Here is a 13,748-nt window from a genome sequence, read left to right on the forward strand (position 1 = left end):
CTTAGCCTGTATTAACCAACTAATAATTTGTTTATGGCCTAGCTAGGTTAACAATAGATATAATAATAACAGTTGAGAGAAATTATAAACTCTCCAATGGCTGTAGTTTAAGTGACATAAACTGTTGGCAGTTGGCTGTAGTGGCATTCCATTGATTGCCCCATCTGGAGAGAATATTGGAAACTGTACTACATTCCGGATTTCTGGACTATCTAACATTATCTGCAAACAGATGAATGAATACATGAGAACATAGACTAAAGCTTTTTTGCATAATTTTGAAAGCAAAATGTTGGTTGTACTTTTAGCATTTAGTTAGGTTCCATGAGGTGATGATAGTTGGTCGACAATGTTGTGTTTCTAGTCAAAGATGACTCAATTTCCTCATGGAACCCTATTGTGTGATGTTTATATTTGTCTGATAAATTAGAGCAACTCTTCAGGGTGACAAGTGCTTTATTGTTCATTGCTATATTGTTGATGGGAACAGCTAAGGCGCTCTTTGTTTACATAATCATTAGCAAATTAGGTTTACAAATGGTCTGAAATAAAGATATGTTCAGTACAATGGGAACATGGCCAAGCCAATTAGCAAAATAAGTCACTATAAATAAACTCACTAACTGTAGACCAACTATCAACCTAGGGAACCTAACTTGTTACACTAACTTAGCTGTGTCACTGAAAAAAATTTAAAGAGCTAATCCTGAAAAAATTACTTGTCCATAGCCAGTTCACTAACGGTAATTAGCAGGAATCAATTCTTATTGAAATCGCAGAACTATGACAAGCGCAGCACATTTGACAACCTTTTTCATATATTTTCTCTCAGAAGTTATCTTGCATGTTTGCAGTTATTAAGCGCACAAGTATTTACCTGGAGAGTTGATAGTACGGATACATAGTAAAATGGTCTTCTAGCGGTGTTGTTGTAGCGAATTGGAGTCGATTCCTACAAGCCACAACACGACATTTAGGTTAGGATACAATTAATTGGTTGGTGTACACTTTAAGGAAAATTCAAACGAAAGAGGCTTATTTCCAAACAGGCTTTTATCATATCTTTATTTCTCTAAACACCCCAATGGTTCCAAGGCAAGTGATCTAATGTGAATATTGTCAATTGACTGCAATTCAGGGGCGTATTTGACAGGGCACGAGTTACGAGTTTTCGTGAGTGAAAATTTCACTAGTGGGTCAAATAACCAAAACTCATTAGTGAGATCATGTATTATTGCATAACATAACAGTACCTCTTTGTATTGCCTTAACATGATTAAATCTAGTAAAGATCACAAAGGAGATTATGAGATAACATGTTGCTGTCATTGAGCCAATCGACATTAGTTAGTTTTGTTTAAATCTCTAGCGCCATCATAATACACTGACATATAGATATATAGTATATAGGTATTGGGAGCTAAAATAATATAAAATCGTCAAAAGTTAAAAGCGAGTACATATACAACTACAAATCTGTTTTGTATGGTTAAAAACTTGATATAAAATCTAGTTTTTGACCATACGAAATACATTTGTAGTTTTATACGTACTCGCTTTTAACTTTTGACTGTTTTATATTATATATTATGTTCGAATTTTGGTTATTTGTGGACTCAGTAGAATCTTGCAAAACGCTCTGAAATGCTGTAAATGTTCACCATTTTAGAAAAAAATTTTCCGGGTGTGACCCCCGGACCCCCCACTGGAAGGGCGCTCGGGCGCCCCTCCCGGACCCTCTCCGCCAGCGCGCTCCCTCAGCCGCTGCGCGGCCTCAATCATTCAGGATAACTAGTGGGTCAAATATATTTTTTAATATGCCCCAGGACTGCATTGACTTTTTATATTACATATTTGCTATCACTCCGTGACAGGGGCTATATTCAGCAATTTTCAACACACTAGTTTGAAAAGATTGATCAAGAATGAGCCCTTATTCTCACTATTTTGCCATAATTAATATATATTATGGCATAAATATCATGCTAATTTTTAAATTCACTGCATAGATAACCCTTTATTACTATGATTATGATTCACAGTCACAGCATTGTTCTTTTGTTTACATTACAATTATCACACTAGAGATTTCAACACGAAAACTCGTAACTCATGGATGCTAATATACGTCCATGGACTCTGTGACACTAAAGCATTAACCCTCTCACCCCTGATGCCAACTATTTCGGGAGAAGTTGTTCACACTTGGGCCTGAAGCCAACACTTTCGGGACACTTTCTGAGTAACTTTATTGATACTCCTTTTGTGTTTATCGTTTTTTTATAGCTTTATTTCGAAAGATAACAGTCTGAGGATTGTTTTGATACCAGAAATGTGGTTGGATAAAAGCATTTTACTAGGCAAATCCTGTGATAGATTTCAAACTTCAACTCTGGAGGTCGCCATATTGAATGCGTTTGCCGAAAGACAACGGCTAAATCTTACAATCTAACGTAATAATTAGTTCAGGTGAAGAATTTAGCAGTGACAGTGATCTACAACAACACTATGACCGTTTATTAGTAGCACAAAGTGGGTTTCAATTGCACAACATCAAAATTACTAAATAGTTATAACTTTTAAATTTTTCGAATAAAAAAATTTTATTTGACAAATCTTTTCACAATTTTAGTTGATAAAAACGATACATTATATTAGTTTTGTACTCCAGTTGTTTGCATCTCGTGTTTATTATCATAACTGCAATAAATGTTGTCCTTATAGAATGTAAATATGATATATAGACCTTATATACCAATTGATTGAACAATGGAACGGAAACTACATTATGCCATAATATTGCGTATAGGCTCATAATTTCAGTTCTATTGGTTAGAACTCCAAATTTTTTTTTGCAACTTGATGATAACACCTTTTCTTGTTATCCTAATATGTTACTGAAGTGTTATCAACCAAAAAGCTGACTTGTAGTAGCAGCCAAACTTAGACTTTTCGATTTCCAAAAAATGTATTGATTTGAATCTTATCAATAACATCCTATATAGATTAACCTAATGTGTATATGTTAGTATCAAAATGTAGCTAAGAATGTTACCAACAAGTTACAAAAAACTATTTTCATTTATCTTGAACGCAGCTTTATTTATGCTCAATCTAACACACCTCACTTTATTAAATATTGAGTGTGAAAAATTAATTAGGCCAGGGGGGCACTCAACTGGAAAATAATTAGGGCTGAAAGGGTTAACTAAAATGAAACACTGAGTGATCGTAATCTTTTAAAAACTCCCAAGAGTTAACGCAAGAAGAATTATAGGCCTATATTATACTCTTTAGTTTAAAAATATTAAGGATTTGATCAGCATCTTTTCCGAATTTGCTTTGTATTCTTAGATTATAGGCAGCAAACAGCTAGATAATTTTTTTGATTCAGTGTGTCAACTAAAATTTGACTTTTTTTAGTACAAACACATTAAGAACTCACAATTAGGTTGAACTTCTCTTTAAAGTATCGCATTCTAGTGTGTTGAGTGGCTAGACGCGTGAATCCATGACAGGGGAATAAACCGCCAACATCTATTCCATGTTCTTTTTGCACTGTATCCGTTAACAATCGTTTCTGTTCATTCAACAGCTCAGTGACAGTGGAACCAATCTTTTCAATGTGTACATTGGGAATATTACTTGTTGCAAGACTTAGCATAAATTTGGCACAGTTCTTCTCCAGTGAAGGAGGTCTAACAGTTTGCTCATCTGAAACAATTAACAAGAATAAGATTGCGTTTTATTGTTGACTGGCATGTCCATTTTGAGAAAAATATAATTTTAGGAAGAATGTGCCAATAGTGTCTGAATTTCCTGATAATGAGTTTATACTTACTGTTACGATGATGAGGAGATTGCGGATCTGGGTCTAAAACTGGCTCTACAACTGGTTCTAAAGGCATTGATTCAATATGAGTTTCAGTGTCCTTGTGTTTCCTACGAACGTGCCTTCTATAACTGAGATAGCTGTAAAACAAGCAACTACCATTCAGTGTATTTTAAATTGACAACCTATCAGGCAAATTGATTCCAATGGGGCTTTTACATTATGGTTAGCTCAATTTCAAAACAGAACCCTTATCATATGACATGACATTTATTAGCCAGATTTAAAAATACCAAATAGGACTTTAGGGCCAACTTCATATCATACCTTCCGTAACTCATGCCGCAGAAACATGTTATCCGAAACCTTGGATCATGTTTATGAACTCGGATGACATGGAGAGTGAAGACTTTATTTGAATTGTGAGAAAATCCACATATGGAACAGCTATAAAGCATTTCCTAAAATTGGAATATTAACAATTATTCAAAATACCAATGGCTCAATGAGAGCAAGTGTTACTAACATTTCAGAGGACACTTTGTTGAAATAACAAAATAATATCAAAATATCCCTATAGTCTGATCTGTTCAGAAAGAAAATTGGCATATTAGAACACTTATTACAAAAATCCAACATATATCCTATACAATTTCTTGCCTAAGTCGGAATTCGGTACAAGATAGGGCAGTTTGAAGTGAAAGTCCACTGGGCCTCCACAAGATCCAGGATTCGGGTTCGCAGAAATATATTCAACAGCAGTATCGTCAACAACATGTCCTAAAACAAGTTTTAAAATTGCAAAAGCAATCTACCATTTTTTATGGACTAATCTATAAACTCAGATAAAACTTATTATCAAGGGTTATCATAGGCAAGACAATAACAATGTGATTGGTTGCAATAGACCAATAGCAATGCAGTCATTGTTTAGGCTGAAAGCTTGTCCAATAAAATATAGTAGGCTTGGCTATGAAGAGAGAATACTATAATTTTGGTGTAGTTGGTTCATTTCAAGTCAGAATACTGTATCGTAACCGTTGAACCTACAGTACTTTGGCGTTTGAATCCGTTGGGCTAAGATTTTTAGCAATAGCCGTTACAAACTTTCTGCAATAATGGAACAATTCAAAACCCTTTTTGAAGAGATAGGCGATACAGCGGCATACGAAATATTACTTGGTGAGTATACGCTACATTTATAGTTTGACTTGATCACTAAAATTCAACGAGATAATTTTTATTTTATATACTTTGGAAGTAGGCATCTACTAAAGTGCCCAATGTTGAACAAAGCGTAAAATATATTAAAATAGAATTCGTTTAAAACATTTTATTACTAGTAGTTTCATACCCAACGGGTAATCATCATCAGAATCAAAATCACAACTATCTAGGATTAGACAAATGAAAGGTGTAGGCCTAAGTTTCTGAATTGAAATCAAGACCTTGAAATCAACCTAAATTAAAAGGCTCTTCGCTTTATTAAGTCAAGTTTCAACTTTCTTTTAATTTACAATCCCTTTTTATAGAAAACATGAAACAATAATATTTTTTACTTTTGTGAGAGAGGCCTAATCGCTACATAAAGTAGTATGTTTGAGAGCAGTCACCCGAACAGTAGAAGATCTAAAGCGTACCTATTTATATGCAATGAATGAATATTATTTATCATAATTAAATAGATAGCTATATGCATGCAGGGAGTTCTTGATGCAGGCCTATGCAACGCAACAGACATATTGATAGGAGCAAGGAGTTGTATGTATCCCACATACAACTCTTTAGTCTTTGATAGAAGTCATGAAGGAAATTTTGTTTGTAAGAACATTCAGAGGTTTTCAATTGAGAAAAGATTACTGCCGACACAATTCAAGCCTGGGTTGATTGAATCCTAATTGAAGCCACAATGAGTATTCAAAGGTTCTTCAACATTGGTGCCCAAATCAATGATTTAGAATTAAGTTGGAATGATTAGGTTGTCACTATTTTTTTGTAACTTTGAATTCAACTCTAACTCTGTGAGTCTGTGGGGGCTGCTGCTACTGCTCTCTCTAATTAAGGATATAAGTTAACTCACTAGGAATTATTTTCCTCCAACAAGACTGGTATGGTTTGATTTTTTTATGAATTCATTTTAGATAATGATATCCTTGATGAAGAAGTGATACCTGACTTGCAACCAGAGCAGCTTCAGCAGCTTGGTGTTGGGTGAGTTGTCTTTGTTTGGTCTGATAGACTACGCGATCATGGTATTCATGTCTATGTTATAACCTCCGCCAGTTGGTTGTTCAAATCACAGGCCGGCCAACGTGTTCGGTAGCGCTCGGGCGGTGGTGCTCGGGCGAGCACCACCGTCCGAGCGCTACCAAACACCTTGGCCGGCCTGTGGTTCAAATAGAAATTAGGCCTACTTGCAACTCAGCTTCTTTTTGCCAAGGAGTTCTTATTGCCAAGGAGTACAAAAATACTGTCTAGGCGAAGAACAAAGATCAACTACATTACCTCCCCAAATGGATTAGTTGATAGCTAGGGTTTGCAATTTGTTTTAGGCTTTAGCAATGTCAATCATTTTTGTTCGCCATTTTAACTTGTATGACAGGAAGAATTAAGAATTGGCTAAGAATTGCTTATGATTGCATTGCGTTACGTTTTTATGTGGATCCAAAAAGACATTCTGAAATGGCCAGTTTTGGATTTACATTTACCTATGCTGTAAACTTTACTAGTAAGTATTACTATGGCATTATGTTAAGTATGTGAACTTTCCTTATAGCTCTCTGGGGAAATGTATGAAATACCTACGAAGACTCAAAGAGCTTGTCAAAAGTGTTCAAAAGGTAAATTTTACGTTCTTCTTTTAGCAAAATTTAGCTTGATTATTGTTGAGTATAATAGTTTTATGCATATCATTTATATCGGAGGCGCCTCTATTATTGGTCTTTGCATTTTCAGAATAACTTACCAAGTGCTGCCCCCTCTGTTGCGCTTACACTACCAACACCTAATGAAACTGCTTCAACACTCGGCGCTGCGGTCGCATCACCACCTGCTTCCATGCCGGCCACACCTAGACCTGTGGTTACCACACCTAGACCTGTGGTTACCACACCTAGACCTGCGGTTTCAACACCTTCCTCTGCTGTTTCCGCTATTTCAGGATCACCTGCCGCCGAACCTATTGCTTCAGCCTCTGCCACTGCTGAGGCGACTGTTTCAACACCCTCTAGCTCTCCATTGTTTATGCGAGTGAGTAACAGCAATATACTGTAAATTATGTTGTTGTTGTTGCTGTTGTTAATATTTATTGAGGTTAGCTAGAGAAAATAAATCCTGTCGACCTGTCTAAATTCGTTGGCTGTTCTTTGGCTGTCGATAATGTTGAATTGATTGCACAACTTAAATTTGTAATGTAAATTTTTACGTACATTAGACCTGCTAAGTATGGTGCTGTTTGAATTGTTGAATCTTAGTAGGTTAGCCTTGATTGAAAGCGCTTGTAATGGGCAACTCTTGGTAGTCACACTTTATCGTTCGAGCAGACACTATGCATTTTACACTGCAGTATTTTCTGTCTATGAGAAAAACTCCGCCTTAGGCAATTAATTAAGTAATTTGCCTTAAAAGTTAATATACACTATGGCTTTTCCCTATAGTAAGTAAGAACTCAGTTTTATTGTTTTATAGGAGCTCAATGTACCTCAATTTACTGGACGAGAGACCAGGAAAATGGTTGCACAGGCGATTGGGGAAGCTAATTGGTCCCATAGTCACAGCAGACCCAACTACGATAGTGTGGTACTAAAAGTCCTGAGGCAATTTCCAGATAAGAGTGACATCTTCAAAGACGCTAGCTATACCGAAGATAAGGATTGCTACGTGAGTTTTTTTTATAATCGTGAATAGGTCTACTTACTACCGGGCATGTAGCCTACTGTCCTGCAGATTCATTTAGCAATACTTGGCATTGGCGTGCAGCTTTCCACAATTTATTATACAGAAACTTACATCATATCCGTTATCCATCAAGGGTTATTTCGTGTATGTAGAAATTTTCTAAGCATTTGACCCTCTCAGGGAGGGAGAGAGATACCTAATGCTTGTTAAATACCTGTCGGAGTTGTCTACTCTGTCATTTATTTTCATGCATTCACTATGAATGTTAATATGGGCTATTGAGTGATATTTTCATATTTATTATGAGAAGTGTAATAAGTGATCCAGAAAATGTAAGCCCTTCCGTTGATATTTATGCAACTGAAACTGAAATGATTGAGCTTCTAATTGTTGTTTGGGGAGGCATAGCTTCATTTCAGCTTTATATTAGGAATGAAGGGTTAGCTTTATTTTTTTACTATCATAGTAAACGCTATGAGCCAGTGTAATCTAGCGTTGATTTGCATAACCACCATTGCAAGAGTCCAAAGCTGGGTAAACTTTAAATTTGTTTCAAGATGATTGGAAAATATTCTGTCTGATGGACTAGAACTGAGCAACTCTCTCTGGTTTTCATGCTAGCTAATCTATACACATATGATATTTTTATACTCCCTTTTTAGTTTTGTAATCATACTATTTTTTTGCGCATCTATAGTTTATCAGGATCTACATTCTTTGCTTGTAGAAGGTTTTCAAAAGACAGTTATCTTGCAGCGTAAGAAACAAAAGAAGCTACTATGCGAAAAAACAAAAACTCGATCAAGAACCTGCTGCTTCGGTCACCGGGTTCGTATTTTACTTGTTAATTCTCCTCTTTATTGTTGACGTCATAAAAATAATTTAAAATTTACCGTTTGAGATGAATAGTCAATCAGAATCGCAATTTATATTGACGTCTTAGGTTTTGATGATAAGCATTATAATATTGTATGTTTATGTATGTTATAAGCATTATAATATGTTTTTTATGTATGTTAAGCTTTTGATCTTTGTTTGAAGTGAATCATTGTAATCTATTATCCGCACATCCCCCTCCCTTTGCAAGGACAAATAGACATCTCAATGTTTCATAAGATTTCTACTCATATAACTCATAAAAATGCGACAAACACTTTGTCTTCTGTAGCCATAATTTTCATCTTTTAATTTCTTACAGGGATATAGTGGTGAGGGCAGAGGCACTAGTGGTTTCTCCGAGCAAGGAAAAGAGGAATTTGCGGGTTCAAAATCTTGACACAATTCCACAGGTAAGGTAGCATAGTTTACTCAATAAGAGTATCAGGGGCTAGCGGTAGATAAAAATTTGTGATCCTCATTGTCTGCGTTGGAGTTACCCCCACTATAAAATAAGATCGAAGTAGCCGCTTATAGTGGGTGCAACTCCAACGCAGACAATGAGGATCACAAATTTGATCTAGGCTAGTGGTACTAATTTATAACCAACATCTTGTGTTGCTTTCAGTAGATCTCTTAGGTGTGTGCAGCTTGCTTTATTGTGTTTTTAAAATATATGAGGGAGTCTTGATTATGCAACAGCCTTTCGAGCGCCTTTTGTTTCATCCGCTAAATGTTTCAAGTAATTTTTGTTGTGGTATTACCATTCTTGTTATACATCATTGTTGCTAATGATCGGGCTCCACTTTGTCGCCGCCAAAATCGCTTCTAAATTAAAGATTTGCTTATATTTCTAATGGCAGCATTCACTGACAGTCGCGTTTCGAATAATATTATAATGAGGCATGGAGTGTCAGTGTCACGGCTTTTAGGGTTCCACTTCTTTGAAAAGGTGGACATTTTTCTAACAATCTATTATGTAACCAGTTATATACTCCCTGATGGCACGGCTAAACTTGATTATTGTTGAAATTTTTATGGTAACTTTTCACCCTTTATAGCAAGTTGAATAAAATTTGTAGTTTTCGTTGATGATGCCCTAACTTTAACCACAGTAAACTATAAGAACTCTATAATCAGTCTTCATATTGCAGAGTGCGGTAAAGGAGATGCTTCGTCCATCATTGTCTATTAGGAAAGAGGCTTTTAAGAACATGAAAGATGGTTGGAGTGGCATGGTTGTTGAGTGGCCAATTTATGGACAGGAGGCTTTTGTAAGTATTACTCTCCAAAATAACATGAACTTTCAAAATTTTGCCCATTCTCCCAGTATCCTATTTTGAGCCCAGGTCTCACGTAGTGTTTTAGTGGATTGATATTAAAAAGCTACAAGCGAAGTCTTTGCAATACAACCTGCACCGAATACCAATTTGCATGAGCTGAAGATGGCTACCTACTTCCAAAGCACAATTTTAAATAAACTTGACTAGACTCGTCACTCTTTATAGTTTCTCAAAGAATAATGTCTTAGTCTTGGGATTAACTGAAACTTTAAATGTTATATATTATTGGAGACCGAGTCAGCAGCAGCTTAAACAAGAACTAGTCTCTATTGTTGGAGGTCTTACCTGGTAGTGTGTAGTCAAAAAAAGTTTAAATATAACAAAAATACTTTGTTTGCAGCGAATGATTATGGATTTGAGAAACTGGTGATCGTGATTGGAAAGCGCCTTGGAGACAAAAAGATGCTGGCCGAAACACCCGAACACAAAGTGAGTGGATTTCTTAGTTCGGTAACTTATTAACGTCATACATTAGGCTGACTATTGGTTCGCAACTCCAACTTAGCGTGTTAGAGGTTATTAGGATGTTTATACAGGAATGTTGTTAACGTCATAAATTAGGCTGACTATTGGTTCGCAACTCCAACTCAGCGTGTTAGAGGTTATTAGGATGTTTCTATAGGAATGTTGTTAACGTCATACATTAGCCCGTCTATTGGTTCGCAACTCCAACTTAGCGTGTTAGAGGTTATTAGGATGTTTCTATAGGAATGTTGTTAACGTCATACATTAGCCCGTCTATGGGTTCGCAACTCCAACTTAGCGTGTTAGAGGTTATTAGGATGTTTCTATAGGAATGTTGTTAACGTCATACATTAGCCCGTCTATTGGTTCGCAACTCCAACTTAGCGTGTTAGAGGTTATTAGGATGTTTCTATAGGAATGTTGTTAACGTCATACATTAGCCCGTCTATGGGTTCGCAACTCCAACTCAGCGTGTTAGAGGTTATTAGGATGTTTCTATAGGAATGTTGTTGACGTCATACATTAGCCCGGCTATGGGTTCGCAACTCCAACTCAGCGTGTTAGAGGTTATTAGGATGTTTCTATAGGCATGTTGTTGACGTCATAAATTGGCTGGACTGGTTTCGGCTCCAATCTGACTTACTTTTTACTGTTTTAGGTAAGCCATTCTCTTCCCCACCTCAAATTTGGGAAACTCTGTGTGGATGGGGAAAAGTTAAGCGTTAGTGAGGACCCTCTCGTCCTGCTAAAACTTCTGGCAGTATTTTACATTGGGGACATCGAGTTTGGCGACGCCAAGAAGTTTGGCCAGCTGCTGGAGTTTACCTTCTTGGGCTCCAGCACCGTGAGAAAGGGAAGCAAGTATTTGTCTGTCGACAAATTTATGGAAAAAATGAAGCGGGTGAGTACCTAATGACTCAGCTATGCTAGTTTTATATCTGTCGAAAAACTAAGTAGGATTCGAATGAATTTCTATGGTAGCAATTTATCATATAATTCATGAGAAGAGAACTCCAAAATGTAACTTTTGGCGCAAAAAACGATTTCAACCAGTTGTAAAATCATTGAAACTAAAATTTCCGAGAACACTCATATCCTAAACTCATTGGTCGAGCTTTTTGCCGTCTTCCTAGTCTTATTTTTAACGTTTATTTTTCATGTTGGAATTATCATAAATCATAGAAACATTTTTTTTCTCTTTTGCAGGAAAGCCGAGCCGACGATGAGTAGGCGAAGAAAAGCAAGTGCCGGCAAAGCCTGGAACGCTATAAGTCTAAAACATAACAACAAAATTCATAGAACACAATTCACACGAAATAGTAACCTTTCCAATCCAGTATGCCAAAGTGACACCACTTTTAGAGCGAATTATTTACGTGATTTGGGGTTTGGGCTTACTCAATGGATTTTATGGAATCGTGCTCTCTTTTATATTATTGTAGATAGTTTTTTTTAATTATTATTCTAAATCGATCTTGATCAAACAGATGCTGTGTGTTTTTCGAGTTATTTAGTGCTTTTATTAAATGGTGTGTGTGTTTTTCGAGTTATTTAGTGCTTTTATTAAATGCTGTGTGTGTTTTTCGAGTTATTTAGTGCTTTTATTAAATGTTAATAATAAATTATATATACTCGCTGTTTAAAAATATCCTTGGCTGAAAAAAACGCAGAGCTGTTTGTAAAGTGATTAAACTTGTAAACACTTGCTGCGTTCAAATTTGACCCTAAAATATAATGCGCCAAGCGTGTAAAACCAGGTTGCAATGCTAAATGCACTCAGCGTGTGAAAATCGTCTTCGTATAGAAAACTCAGTCAATGTTTAAAAACTGCAATTTTTAAACGCTAAGTGCGTACATATTTTGGTTTTATGATTAATGCACAGTGTGAATAGAAATTGCCTTGAAAAATGACCATCAGCAGTGCGTTAATTTTTAGTTGCACATCGCATAAAACGATGAATAGAAGTGTGTTTTTATTGAATGAATAGCGCATGGACATTGCATAATTTTCGAGTGTGTAGTTTTTCAGGTGCATTGAAAAATGACCATCTGAGGTGATTGAATACTGCATAGATTTTTTTTACAGTGCACGCAGTAAAATAATATCTCGGTGAAGTCTCCATCGAAGGCATATCCGTATGAAGCCAGTGTCAATAAATGTCGTCACTCTTTTGAAATTAAGTTCCATATCTATGTTTAAGGGAACCTTTATTAGTGATGAGACTCAATTAAACTAAGATTCTCACCGCCATTCGCATTTTTTTCACATAATTTCCTGAACAAAAAAATTCCATATTGTCCAGCAATCGACATCATTTCAGTCGTTCAAACCAGTTTGTTCTCGTTATTTATAATAGAGTAGATGAGTTTTCTAGCTGTGTCTGACGTGATCTGTTGCTTATGCCAGCTTACAATTATACAACTGCGATAAGCAGAACTAAAGTTTAGGGCTTAGGCAAAAAAGAGAGAGAACGAAGTTCAAGTTTGTTAGTTCATCCCAGAACTGTTCGAACAACAATATACATGTATATATTATATTATTTATATATTGTATAAATTCATTTGAGCAATATTTTTTCTTTCTCATCTTTTATTTATTCATTAATGTAGTTGTCAGTGTTCCGTTTTACTATAAATAATAAATCAATATATGATTATGAACCATTGGGTCCATGTCCGATGTTGGTCACCACTACATTGTTATAATTGATCACAACAAAGAGCTAAGGCGTAGTCCTAGCTTGATGTAACCTTTTCTATCTATGTTTGGTGGTCACACTGTACCATGGCACTGCGAATAATTATTTTTATTGTTATAACGAGTAATACAGGTCTCTATTTCAGTCAGAAAACCTCCACTTTTACTCACTCAAGAAGTCATTGAGAAAGCTTCCCCAAGCAGCTCGAGTCTATTGTGATTGTTGTTTCGCTCTACTTGACAACCAAGGTAACATTGATGTTTGAAATAGACAATTTCGCCACTGTTTCTAGGATAAGATGAGCAGAAGATGGGCAGCTGCTAACTGTGAAGCTTCAGACCATCTGAAGGAATGGAATGTGAGTTCTCTTCAAATTCAATGGACTCACTTTGTCTCGACCAAAGTTAAGAACTTCAAATGGACAAGTAACAGTCATCTAGGCTTTAGGCATTTCTCTACAGACTCATTCACCAACTATAATCAATATTTTATGATGTCTGGTGTCACGTGAGTATATTATAATAAATAATAAAATGCCATCAGAGATAAGTTATGTTTTCTGTACTAAAGATCTTACACCACATCAGAATAATGAGATGTATATCTTTGTTCAAACGCATGGGTGCTTTCTAATTC

At 36.0% G+C, this 13,748-nt stretch overlaps 1 protein-coding gene across 1 annotated transcript; it reads left to right on the forward strand.

The window, feature by feature from the left end:
- The first annotated feature begins 3,457 nt into the window (after positions 1 to 3,457).
- LOC137394503 (uncharacterized) lies at positions 3,458 to 12,059 on the forward strand. The gene is made up of 11 exons (XM_068081227.1): positions 3,458 to 5,014; positions 5,974 to 6,043; positions 6,609 to 6,672; positions 6,788 to 7,081; positions 7,574 to 7,711; positions 8,457 to 8,557; positions 8,928 to 9,018; positions 9,760 to 9,883; positions 10,241 to 10,377; positions 11,072 to 11,314; positions 11,620 to 12,059. Exons 1-11 carry the CDS (start codon positions 4,951 to 4,953, stop codon positions 11,641 to 11,643), a joined length of 1,350 nt encoding a protein of 449 aa, XP_067937328.1. The 5' UTR covers positions 3,458 to 4,950; the 3' UTR covers positions 11,644 to 12,059.
- Positions 12,060 to 13,748: the final 1,689 nt, after the last annotated feature.

This window comes from Watersipora subatra, chromosome 4 (genome assembly GCF_963576615.1).
Source record: "Watersipora subatra chromosome 4, tzWatSuba1.1, whole genome shotgun sequence".
Classification (NCBI taxonomy): domain Eukaryota; kingdom Metazoa; phylum Bryozoa; class Gymnolaemata; order Cheilostomatida; family Watersiporidae; genus Watersipora; species Watersipora subatra.

Excerpts from the sequence above, each read along its gene's own strand:
- LOC137394503 (XM_068081227.1), top strand. The coding sequence starts at position 4,951 with ATGGAACAATTCAAAACCCTTTTTGAAGAGATAGGCGATACAGCGGCA. Across the intron at positions 6,673-6,787 it reads TTGTCAAAAGTGTTCAAAAG|AATAACTTACCAAGTGCTGC; the intron begins GTAAATTTTACG and ends TTGCATTTTCAG. Across the intron at positions 7,082-7,573 it reads GCTCTCCATTGTTTATGCGA|GCGATTGGGGAAGCTAATTG; the intron begins GTGAGTAACAGC and ends ATGGTTGCACAG.